We start from the raw sequence: 12068 nt of genomic DNA on the forward strand, positions 1-12068 counted from the left end.
ACCCCATGGGAAATGGGTAAGGGGAGGGAGAAAAAATCAAGACCCTTGGCCAGGTCTCCTCTGCACGAGCCACTGTCATCCCAGTCAAAGAATCCTCCCTCCTTCCAGCCTGAGAGGCTGGGGGGAGAACGGCTGAGACGTTTAGGCCTGGCCTCCCAATAGGGGGGGGAATCCCCCTCCTGAGGACTCTGGGGGCCCTGGGCAGGTCGAGGCGAAACAGGAAGGCCCACTGCACTCAAAATGGCTTGATTTGGCTTAGCGAGGTTCAACAAACCAGTGTTTTAAAATCTTGATTTTGCGCTGAGTGTGGATAATGTGTGGAGCCCAGAGTTTTTCCTGGCTCTACATTGCAAAGCACTTTCTAATGCAGAGATATCCTACATCCAAGGGGACTCCAGGGTGGTCAAACCAAGGCATGATGGTGCAATCAAGGGCCTGCCCATTTGTATTGTGCACCACACACAGGAGGCTTATAAAAATCTAACAGAGCTTCAGACCACCTTGCAGGTACCCTGAGAACCTGTCACAGCCCCTCTTGTTCTTCCTCTCACGGCCTCAAGGAAACCCCTCCGATTCTTCACACAGGGTCCCCATCTGGGCAGCCCAGATCCAAGGGGCAATTCTATACCGGACCTCAAAGTCCCTTGCAAGGCCTCCACAAACTCCCGGGGCTTCTACACCCCCTCCTTACCGGAAGCAGAGAAGTATCTGGCTTGGGGCTGGGGAAAGGCCGGCGTCAGGCCGTCCCCCTCAGGGGCCAAAGGAGCCTCGAGGCCGAGATGACGGCTGGTCCGCCCTCGCTTCAGCTTCTGGATGGTGTTGCCCATGATGGAGGGGTCGCTGAGCAGGTCTGGCCAGTTGAGGAGGCCCTCATTGGACTGCCACCGGATCAGGCTGAATTGAAGGAGGGAATTGAACAGAGGGAAGCTGAGCCCAAATTCTCCATTTACAGCTCTCTGGCTGCTTCCCCTTCTTCCAAACCCGGTCTCAAGATTTGTACAGGTAGTCCTCAAGTTACAAATGGTCAATGACTTTGAAGTTCTGATGGAAACCCCCCCCCCAAAAAAAAAGCACTTACCACCCAATTTTGAAGTTCTGATGGCCGCACCCCCTCCTCCATTGGGCATTTGGCAATCAGCATAACTCTGTGGCTGTTTGCAGTGTCCTGCAGTTACACGGCCACAGTTTTCAATATTTTTGCCAGTGTCTAGCATTTACTTCTGATTTCTGGCAAAAACCGCCCATTGTGTAAAAGTGATTTGCTTAACGACCGCCACATTCACTTAAAGACCACTACAAAAAAAAGTTGTAAAATTGGGCACGGGCATGTGGTGACCTGCTTAACAACCGCAATGACTTATCACCATAATTCTGGACTACTTTTCCCATCCTTGTTCCCAAATAACTAAACTCTACTTGCAAACAGCAGGTGGCAGCACCGAGCCAAGCTTGGCTGTTCTTAAGAAGCTGAGCTGTTCCTAAAGAGAAGCTGTCAGTCAGTACCTTTTCGAATCGTCCAGCATCAGATCGGTTTTGGTTTCCTCTGAAAAAGCCTGTAAAGGAAGAGAGAGCGAAAGGGGCAAGTGTTCAGCCCATCGGCTGCCCTTCAGATGCCTTTTCTACAGAGGGACGATTGAACGCAACCTGTCGTGTAGGTTGACTGTCTGGTTTGGAGGTGTTACTGCTTCGGACAGGAAGGTGGTGAGGACAAGATAATAATAAAATAATAAACCTTTATTGTCAAAGTACAACATGTGTACATTGAGATTAGCTGAGCCTCCCCCCCCCCCGTGCTCTCTCCCCCCAACACACAGTGACAACAAACCCTCCATCCCACCACACTATGTGAACCAACTACACCACACACCGGCCTCCCAAGTCAATTCTGCATAAGATTATGTCCCATTTAAAAGCCTAACAGCCCACGGATAAAAGCTATTTTCCAGCCTGTTGGTACGGCTGGCTATATTCCTATATCTCCTACCGGATGGTAGGAGAGTAAAGAGATACCGTCCAGGGTGTGAGTCATCCCTGAGAGTCTTCCTCACTCTTCCAAGGCAACGAGCCCTGGCGAGGTCATCCAGTGGTGTCAGGGGACAGCCCACAAGGTCTTGTGCTGTGCTCACCACCCTCTGTAATACTTTCCTATACGCGGCTGTCAGACCAGCATACCAAACCACAATACCATACGAGAGGACGCTCTCTATGGTAGACCGGTAAAAGAGGGTCATTAGCCGTTGTTCTACCCTGTTCTTCCACAAGACCCTAAGAAAGTGAAGCCTCTGTTGGGCCTTTCTAGCCACCTGGGTTGTATTAACTTTCCAGGTCAGATCTTCGCAGAGGTAGACTCCCAGAAATTTAAAGGAGGAAACTCTCTCTACACAGTTCTCCCCGATATAAAGTGGGGCAGGTTCCTCCTTTTTTGATGATTGGATGTTCACTTAAGCGCTGCTTGACCAGGGTCTGGAGCATCGCCTGGGACGCTACACATCCTCTCCATGGCCGGTTTTCTTTGTTACTAGATTCAGTAATAGCTTTGTACCATATTAACTCGCAACTCTTTTTTCTGCTGCTTTCAAAATGGACTGTGATCAATATATGTCTGTTTGTGTGTGTGTATAGCATATGTGTGTGTGTGCACGTATGTGCATGCAGTGGTGGAATTCAAATAGGTGAACCACCAGTTCTCTGTGTGGATGCCGATTCCGGAAGTCCGTTCTGGGCCTGGGCAACGAAAAATTAGCTACCGGTTCTGCCAAACTGGTGCGAACTGGCTGAATCCCACCACTGTGTCCATGGGTATATATCTATATTTTCTTTCAAACACAGGCATCAGAATTTCATTTTGTTAATGTGTGCCAGTGTGTTCACAGAAGAGAGTGACAATAAAGGTTCTCTTATCTTGAAAGCATTTGGAAGCCTCAACCGATACAAAAATGCAGCTGCACAAGTAGTAAATGGTGTTGGATATTTGACACAAGTAGCATCACTATTACGTGAACTCCATTGGTTGCCTGTGTGTGTCCGTGTGTTCCCTTCATGGCTTGGGACCAGGTGACTCAAGAGACCGTCTTCTCCCGGTGTTTTCTGCGGTCCAGTTTGGTTGGACAGGTTGGGCATATTACGGGTCCCTCCAGCCAAAGAACGGGGACAGGGGACATGTCTTCTCTGCCGCAGCCCCTGCCCTCTGGAACATTCTCCCCTCAGAGTTCAGGAGGAACCCAACCCTGTTGGGCTTCCATAAAGCCTTGAAGACGTGCCTCTGCGCCCATCCCGCGGGCCCTGAGGATGTGAAGGGCCCTGTTTCATACCTATGTGTTTTTTTCCTCAACTGCTATATTTATTAATTTCGCATTGCATCGTAATGGTTTTTAATTGTTTTACGATGGTTCATCACCCAGAGTCCCTTACTACAGATGGGGGGGAGCGTTAATAAAAATTACTTAAATAACCAAATCATGCCTGGCTCCTTCTTTGCTCTCCTCCAGGAAAAGCATCTCCGAAAGGGTCACTGAGAAGATGGCGACCTGGCCAGGCACAAGGAAACACTGCAGGCGGCAGAAGAAAAGAGGCCAGGAACGGGCAGAGGCTGCCCGCGGGCGTGGAGGGAAAGAGGGAAGCCCTGGTGCTCCTCACCTCTGTCCGAAGGCCGGGGAAAGTGATGAAGGAGCTCTCCAGAAGCGATGAGTCCAGGTAGTTGTCAATCTCCAGGGACTGCTGGTCTGAGTGGGCCAGAGACTGGCTGACGTTCACCTGCAGGAGAGATGGCTGCTTGTGTTGTGATTCAGGGTCAGCCTGTGGGTTCGGCAGTTGGGTCGGACGACTCAGAGGAGGAGGAGGGGGGTGTTGAAGAGCTTGCTGATGATGGCCTTGAGGAGACCCAGCTGTGTGAGCCTGACAGCGTGGATGAAGATGACCCACAGCTGGCCCTGTTCAAGGACGCCCGACGCAGGAGGCAGTCAATCAGGAGTAAACAGAGGAAGGCAATGGGGCTTCTCGGAAGGAGGCAGAGAGAAGCCACGCCCTGAACTGTATAAAAGGGGAATGTGTGGGAGGGCTGGTTTGCTGAAGGCAACCGCTTGAATAGTTCCTGTTTCATAGCTCCTGTTTCATGGTTGGTGTCTGTTTTATGTTAATAAATTTGGCAGGCTTTATTCCAGCCTCTTGCCATTTGTAAAGGGGTTGTCCCTGCTTTTTCTGCAGGGCCGGTAGCAGGCTGGTGCAGAACAGCTTGAGGGAGGGGGCTGGGGGGACAGAAAGCAGATTTATATCTGCCTCTCAGTCAGCTTGTCCCAAAGGTGCTTTTTCAAAAGGCAAGGGGACTTTGTTTTTCCTTGAAGAGGTTTCGCTAGTTAGAGTTAGAACTGAAGAAGCTTCTTGCATGAGAAGTGAAATGTCTTCAAGTAAAAGCAGAGAAAGTCCGGTTGCTTTTTGAAAAAGCACCTTTGGGACAACCGTGACCCGGAAGGCTGAGAATCTCCACAGATGACTCTCAGCCAGCTTGTTTTCACTTGCACTGAAGACACCTCAGACTCGTTTCAAAAGAAATAGTGGGGGAAAGCCAGCCGGAACCTAATTACTGATGTTTCTATGATTCACAAAGCTGCCACCAAACAAGTCGGAGATGTGAATAAGATGGCTGTTGGCATCAAGCAGGAATTCAGCTGCTCTTCCTAAGGCAGAACCCCCCATCGGAGAGACCCAACAAGCACATTGCTCAGGTAGAATGGCCCTCCCTCTGCTGACTTTTGACATCTTGACTTCTCTAATGTCCCTGCAGGTACCCACCCCAAAAGACAAGCTCAGGATCCAAAAAGAACTTGACAGACTTGAACAACAACATTAAATGTAATGTGGAGAAAAGCAAGGTTTTACACCTGGGCAGGAAAAACCAAAGGTACAAGTACAAAACAGGCTCTAAAACAGCAACTGTGAGAGGGACCTTGGAGTCCTAGTGGACGATCACTTGACCATGAGGCAGCAGTGTGCGGCAGCAGCCAAAAAACCTAATACAATCCTTGATTATATAAACAGAGGCATAGAATCAAAATTACGTGAAGTATTAGTACCGCTTTATAAAGCCTTAGCAAGACCATACCTGGAATATGCATCCAGTTTTGGTCACCACATTACAAAAAAGGTGTTGAACTTTGGAAAAAAATGCAGAGAAGAGCAACTAAGATGATTAAAGGACTGGAGACTAAAACATATGAAGAACGACTGCAGGATTTGGGTATGACTAGTCTAGAGAAAGGGATGCGGTGGCTCAGTGGGTTAAGATGCTGAGCTTGTCGATCAGAAGATCGGCAGTTTGGCGGGTCGAATCCCGAGTGTCGCGTAGCAGAGTGAGCACCTGTTACTCGTCCCAGCTTCTGCCAACCTAGCAGTTCGAAAGCACGTAAAAATGCAAGTAGAAAAATAGGGACCGCTACGGCAGGAAGGTAACAGCGTTCCGTGCGCCTTTGGCATCTGGTCATGCCGGCCACATGACCACAGAGACGTCCTCGGACAAGCGCTGGCTTTTCGGCTTTGAAACGGAGATGAGCACCGGCCCCTAGAGTCGGAAACGACTAGCACGCATGTGCGGGGGAACCTTTACCTTTAGTCTAGCAAAAAGAAGGACTAGAGGTGACATGATAGCACTGTTCCAATATCTGAGGGGCTGCCACAAAGAGGAAGGGGTCAACCTCTTCTCCAAAGCATCTGAGGGCAGGACAAGAAACAATGGTTGGAAACTGATCAAAGAGGGAAGCAACCTGGAATTAAGGAGAAAGTTCCTAACAGTGACGACAATTAACCAGTGGAACAGCTTGCCACCAGAAATCATGAGCGCTCCATCACTGGAGATTTTTAAGAAGAGACTGGACAGTCACTTGTCTGAGATGATACAGGCTCTCCTGCTTGTAACCTAAATTTCTTTAGGTTAAAAGCATTTCTTTAGGTTAAAAATATTTGAAGGAAGTTGGAAAAATCACCTTGAGATCTTTCACAATGAATGCTGTGGCTGCTGCTGTTGGTTTACTGCCCTTATTTTTCAAGGCATCAAAATTGATGCAACGTAGAAAATTAAAACCAATGCTATTTTTAGCTGCCAAGTTTCTTATTACAAAATAATGGAAAAATATTTTTTCAACTGGAACATCACTACTTAAAAATCTGGAAGATTGCTATAAAAATTTAACTGTTGAGTCCTTGGAGATTCCTGTAGTGTCAGTATAATCAATAACAGATAGTACAAGTATTACAAGACAGCAAATTCCAACAACTTTATTCCAAGGAGACTGAACTCTGAGTAAGTTCTGAAACCAAGTATCTTTAAGAGTTGTCTATGGAGATTCTCAGTCATCCAAGGTTGTCCCAAAGATGCTTATTCAAAAGTCAACTGGACTTTCTTTGTTTTTCCTTGAAGACATTTCACTTCTCATCCAAGAATCTTCTTCAGTTATATATTCCTTTCTAAATCCTTCTATTTTTCTACCATTCAGTCAGAACTGAAGAAGCTTCTTGGATAAGAAGAGAAACGTCCTCAAGGAAAAAATCCAGCTGACTTTTGAGACGGCACTTTTGGGACATGTTTAAGAGTGGGGGCACTGTGGAACCCTTAAACCGAATTCTTTTGGACTTCCCAGGTAACAGGGCTATTCTGAACTCCACATTCCAGGACTGTCTTGCATTGTTACCTTGCTCCGTGCCATCCGGAATAGGAACAGGAGAACCAGGTAAAGAGGATAAACCACCAAACTGGAGACCAAGCCAACCAAGACTGTCTCGCCATTAACCGGGATCAGGGTGGAGATGGGCACTTGACTAAAAACAGACCAAAGAAAAATGTCAGTTGGAAGCTGTTTGTCTGTCTGTGATTAAGATTCCAGAAAATGTAGAAGGTGCTTTCATATCAATGCTGTATGGTGTTCTAGGTGGTTAGGGAGAAAGGAGCTTTTTCTGCTTCTCGGGGGACCTCAGCACCAGCTCCTCTTTCAGGAACCTTTCAACTGCACTCCGTGGGGAGAATAAAACGGGTGGCTCAGATGAGGGGAGCTGGGCTTAGTATTTTGGCTTTATTAACTGTATGAAAAGTAATAACTTATATAGCAATATTATTATTTAAGGCTAGAAAGATAGTGTAATTGCGGATTTACAAACTTGGATCACTGAAACAGATTAGGGTTTTGAAAAGACTGGATTCTGTATGGACGAAATGGAAAGATCAATCAATCAATGCTGTTCCAGGCAGCTTGTTAATGACACGTTAAAAATGAAGCTGCTTAATTTCCTGTATATACTAGGACAGGGGTAGGCAACCTCGGCTCTTTTATGACTCATGGACTTCAACTCCCAGAATTCCTGAGTCAGCTATGCTGACTCAGGAATTCTGGGAGTTGAAGTCCATGAGTCATAAAAGAGCCGAGGTTGCCTACCCCTGTACTAGGAAATTATATATTACAGTTCTGTTTTCGTATTTCTTCCTCCCTGCACTTTTTTATATTAAAACAATAAATTTTGAGAAGAGAGATTTTTTTCACATAGGATGAAACAAAACGAAAATCCCAGGGAGTTTTACACTGAGTATCCTGCCCTGAGGTTGCACCAGTCTAGATTGAAGCACGTGGAGAATCTAGACAGCAGAAAAGCCCTTTTGCAGAGAGGGGAGGCCCAAAGGGTCAATTCTGTGAACGGAGTAGGAGGAAAGGAGGTGCCCAGCTGCCTTCCTCTGCCCTCTCTTGCCATTATGCCCAGAAAAAAGAAAAGGACGCCAAGGCTTGCAGAGACCTCCAGGTAATATAACAAAGAGGTGGAATTATTAAACATGGCAGAGTTTAAATTAAGATTTAATTTAACTTAAGATTTAACAATTAAAAATAAATTGGTGCAAATCTTGCTCTGTCTTGAGCGCCCGGCCCTTTGCATGGGACTCAAAGATGGCGCAAAGAAGCTGTTTCCCGTTTGGAGCCCCTTGACTGACACCTGCTGTCTTTTGTTGAGGTCTATGGAGATTCTCAGATATCCAGGCTGGACTTTCCTTCTATTTCGTTGAAGACGTTTCGCTTCTTATTCAAGAAGCTTCTTCAGTTCTGACTGAAGAACTGAAGAAGCTCCTTGGAGGAGAAGCCAAACGTCTTCAAGGAAAAACAAGGCCAGTCCAGTTGCCTTTTGAAAAAGCACCTTTGGGCCTGTCTTTTATCCTCCTCCCACGCAGGGCAGCACTACTCAAACTGGGCTCCAGAATCTCTCTCCTTTGGACTGAAGGGGGGTCCCTGCAGGCGGATAATTGCTGCTAACTTAGGGAAGGCCCTCCTGTCTCTGGGGCACAAAAAGACCCAGAGGGAGGTTCACCGATGTTCTTCTGCTGTCAGTGAAGGCCACAGTCTCCTGAGCAGTTTAAACAGAGGCCATGAGGGGAGCATGGGAAAGTCACCCCTTTAGGAACCGGGGGGGGGGCTAAATTGAATTTTGAAGAGGAAGAACAATTTGGGGCTGTCATTTCTGGGCCTTTTATTCCTTCCTCTTTCCTGCAGCCTTGTGCAGAGACCCTGGTAGATTCTCCTTTCAGTGGAGGGGGGCAGAGAAGGCCCCAGCACTTCGAGCACGTCTGATGCTGGTGGCTCACCTGAAGTTGGCATCTGCCACAACCCCGTACCATACAGCATTGGCACAGAGGAAGAGGAAGATGAGGAGGCAGCAGCATGATGCCCTCTGGACCCGGGTGAAGCGGCTGCGAGGTGGCCGGTCCCACAGGGAGAGCCAGACGTGCCTCTCAAAGAATCCCCGCTGCAGCTCGCCAAGGAAGATCCGCAAGAAGTTCCTCAGGTCTGCCTCACCTGCAGAGAGAGAGAAACGGGTGAAATCTGCAGGGAAGTGTATCGAGCAGAGGTGGGGAACGGCGGCCCTATGACTTGCGGACTTCAACTCCCAGAATTCCAAGTGAGAGTGGAAGGGGAATCTTTGAGAAGATCACTGGTGCTCCTTTCGGGCTTCAAGGACCTCTTGCTAAAGAGTGTTGCTCTCCCACGTTCAGGCCTTTCGTGTTTCCCTTCCCTGAAAAGTGGCATCTGATCTGGGGCAGCCATTTTGCCCTTGCTGTGAAGACTCAAGCCAAGCAGGGCTATTAGCTCCCTCAGGCTGGATCCCTCTGGCTCCTCCTTCCTCCTCCACTGAGCCAGTTTTCATTCTGTCTGCCTGGCTGGCTTTCTCTCTCTCTCTCTGATCTACCTATCATCTATCTATCTATCTATCTATCTATCTATCTATCTATCTATCTATCTATCTATCTATCTATCTATCTATCATGTCTGTCTATCTATCTATCTATCTATCTATCTATCTATCTATCTATCTATCTATCTATCTATCAATCTATCATGTCTGTCTATCTATCTATCATGTCTGTCTATCTATCTATCTATCTATCTATCTATCTATCTATCAATCTATCATCTATCTATCTATCTATCTATCTATCTATCTATCTATCATCTATCTATCTATCTATCTATCTATCTATCTATCTATCTATCTATCTATAAATCTATCATCTATCTATCTATCTATCTATCTATCTATCTATCTATCTATCATGTCTGTCTATCTATCTATCTATCTATCTATCTATCTATCTATCTATCTATCTATCTATCATGTCTGTCTATCTATCTATCATGTCTGTCTATCTATCTATCTATCTATCTATCTATCTATCTATCTATCTATCTATCTATCTATCTATCATGTCTGTCTGTCTATCTATCTATCTATCTATCTATCTATCTATCTATCTATCAATCTATCATGTCTGTCTATCTATCTATCTATCATGTCTGTCTATCTATCTATCTATCTATCTATCTATCTATCTATCTATCTATCTATCTATCTATCTATCATGTCTGTCTATCTATCTATCTATCTATCTATCTATCTATCTATCTATCTATCTATCAATCTATCATGTCTGTCTATCTATCTATCATGTCTATCTATCTATCTATCTATCTATCTATCTATCTATCTATCTATCTATCATGTCTGTCTATCTATCTATCTATCTATCTATCTATCTATCTATCTATCAATCTATCATCTATCTATCTATCTATCTATCTATCTATCATCTATCTATCTATCTATCTATCTATCTATCAATCTATCATCTATCTATCTATCTATCTATCTATCTATCTATCTATCTATCATGTCTCTCTATCTATCTATCTATCTATCTATCATGTCTGTCTATCTATCTATCATGTCTGTCTATCTATCTATCTATCTATCTATCTATCTATCTATCTATCTATCTATCTATCATGTCTGTCTATCTATATATCTATCATCTGTCTATCTATCTATCTATCTATCTATCTATCTATCTATCTATCTATCTATCTATCTATCATGTCTGTCTATCTATCTATCTATCTATCAATCTATCATCTATCTATCTATCTATCTATCTATCTATCTATCTATCAATCTATCATCTATCTATCTATCTATCTATCAATCTATCATCTATCTATCTATCTATCTATCTATCTATCATGTCTGTCTATTTATCTATCTATCTATCTATCTATCTATCATGTCTGTCTATCTATCTATCTATCTATCAATCTATCATCTATCTATCTATCTATCTATCTATCAATCTATCATCTATCTATCTATCTATCTATCAATCTATCATCTATCTATCTATCTATCTATCTATCTATCTATCTATCATGTCTGTCTATTTATCTATCTATCTATCTATCTATCTATCTATCTATCATGTCTGTCTATCTATCTATCTATCTATCTATCTATATCAATCTATCATGTCTGTCTATCTATCTATCTATCATGTCTGTCTATCTATCTATCTATCTATCTATCTATCTATCTATCTATCTATCTATCTATCTATCTATCTATCATGTCTGTCTATCTATCTATCTATCTATCTATCTATCAATCTATCATCTATCTATCTATCTATCTATCTATCTATCTATCTATCTATCTATCAATCTATCATCTATCTATCTATCTATCTATCAATCTATCATCTATCTATCTATCTATATATCATGTCTGTCTATCTATCTATCTATCTATCTATCTATCTATCTATCATGTCTGTCTATCTATCTATCATGTCTGTCTATCTATCTATCTATCTATCTATCTATCTATCTATCTATCTATCATGTCTGTCTATCTATCTATCATGTCTGTCTATCTATCTATCTATCTATCATGTCTGTCTATCTATCTATCTATCTATCTATCAATCTATCATCTATCTATCTATCTATCTATCTATCTATCTATCTATCTATCTATCATGTCTGTCTATCTATCTATCTATCTATCTATCATCTATCTATCTATCTATCTATCTATCTATCAATCTATCATCTATCTATCTATCTATCTATCTATCTATCTATCTATCTATCAATCATCTATCTATCTATCTATCTATCTATCTATCTATCATGTCTGTCTATCTATCTATCTATCTATCTATCTATCATGTCTGTCTATCTATCATGTCTGTCTATCTATCATGTCTGTCTATCTATCTATCTATCTATCTATCATGTCTGTCTATCTATCTATCAATCTATCATCTATCTATCTATCTATCTATCTATCTATCTATCTATCTATCTATCTATCTATCATGTCTGTCTATCTATCTATCTATCTATCTATCTATCTATCTATCATCTATCTATCTATCTATCTATCTATCAATCTATCATCTATCTATCTATCTATCTATCTATCTATCAATCATCTATCTATCTATCTATCTATCTATCTATCTATCTATCATGTCTGTCTATCTATCTATCTATCTATCTATCTATCTATCTATCATGTCTGTCTATCTATCATGTCTGTCTATCTATCTATCTATCTATCTATCTATCTATCATGTCTGTCTATCTATCTATCTATCTATCAATCTATCATCTATCTATCTATCTATCATCTATCTATCTATCTATCTATCTATCATGTCTGTCTATCTATCTATCTATCTATCTATCTATCAATCTATCTATCTATCTATCTAT

At 43.1% G+C, this 12068-nt stretch overlaps 1 protein-coding gene across 1 annotated transcript in view; it reads right to left on the reverse strand.

Moving 5' to 3' along the window:
* Window positions 1-12068, reverse strand: part of PKD1 (polycystin 1, transient receptor potential channel interacting) — a gene marked incomplete at its 5' end in the record, with an annotated part of 165510 nt that overhangs the window by 16043 nt on the left and 137399 nt on the right. Inside the window, 5 exons of the mRNA XM_083373148.1 lie at window positions 692-894; window positions 1504-1553; window positions 3637-3753; window positions 6681-6807; window positions 8609-8819. Of these exons, the coding sequence (XP_083229274.1) occupies window positions 692-894; window positions 1504-1553; window positions 3637-3753; window positions 6681-6807; window positions 8609-8819 (708 nt within the window). The remainder of the gene's footprint in view (window positions 1-691; window positions 895-1503; window positions 1554-3636; window positions 3754-6680; window positions 6808-8608; window positions 8820-12068) is intronic.

Source organism: Vipera ursinii (genome assembly GCF_947247035.1).
Source record: "Vipera ursinii genome assembly, chromosome: 13".
Lineage (NCBI taxonomy): Eukaryota > Metazoa > Chordata > Lepidosauria > Squamata > Viperidae > Vipera > Vipera ursinii.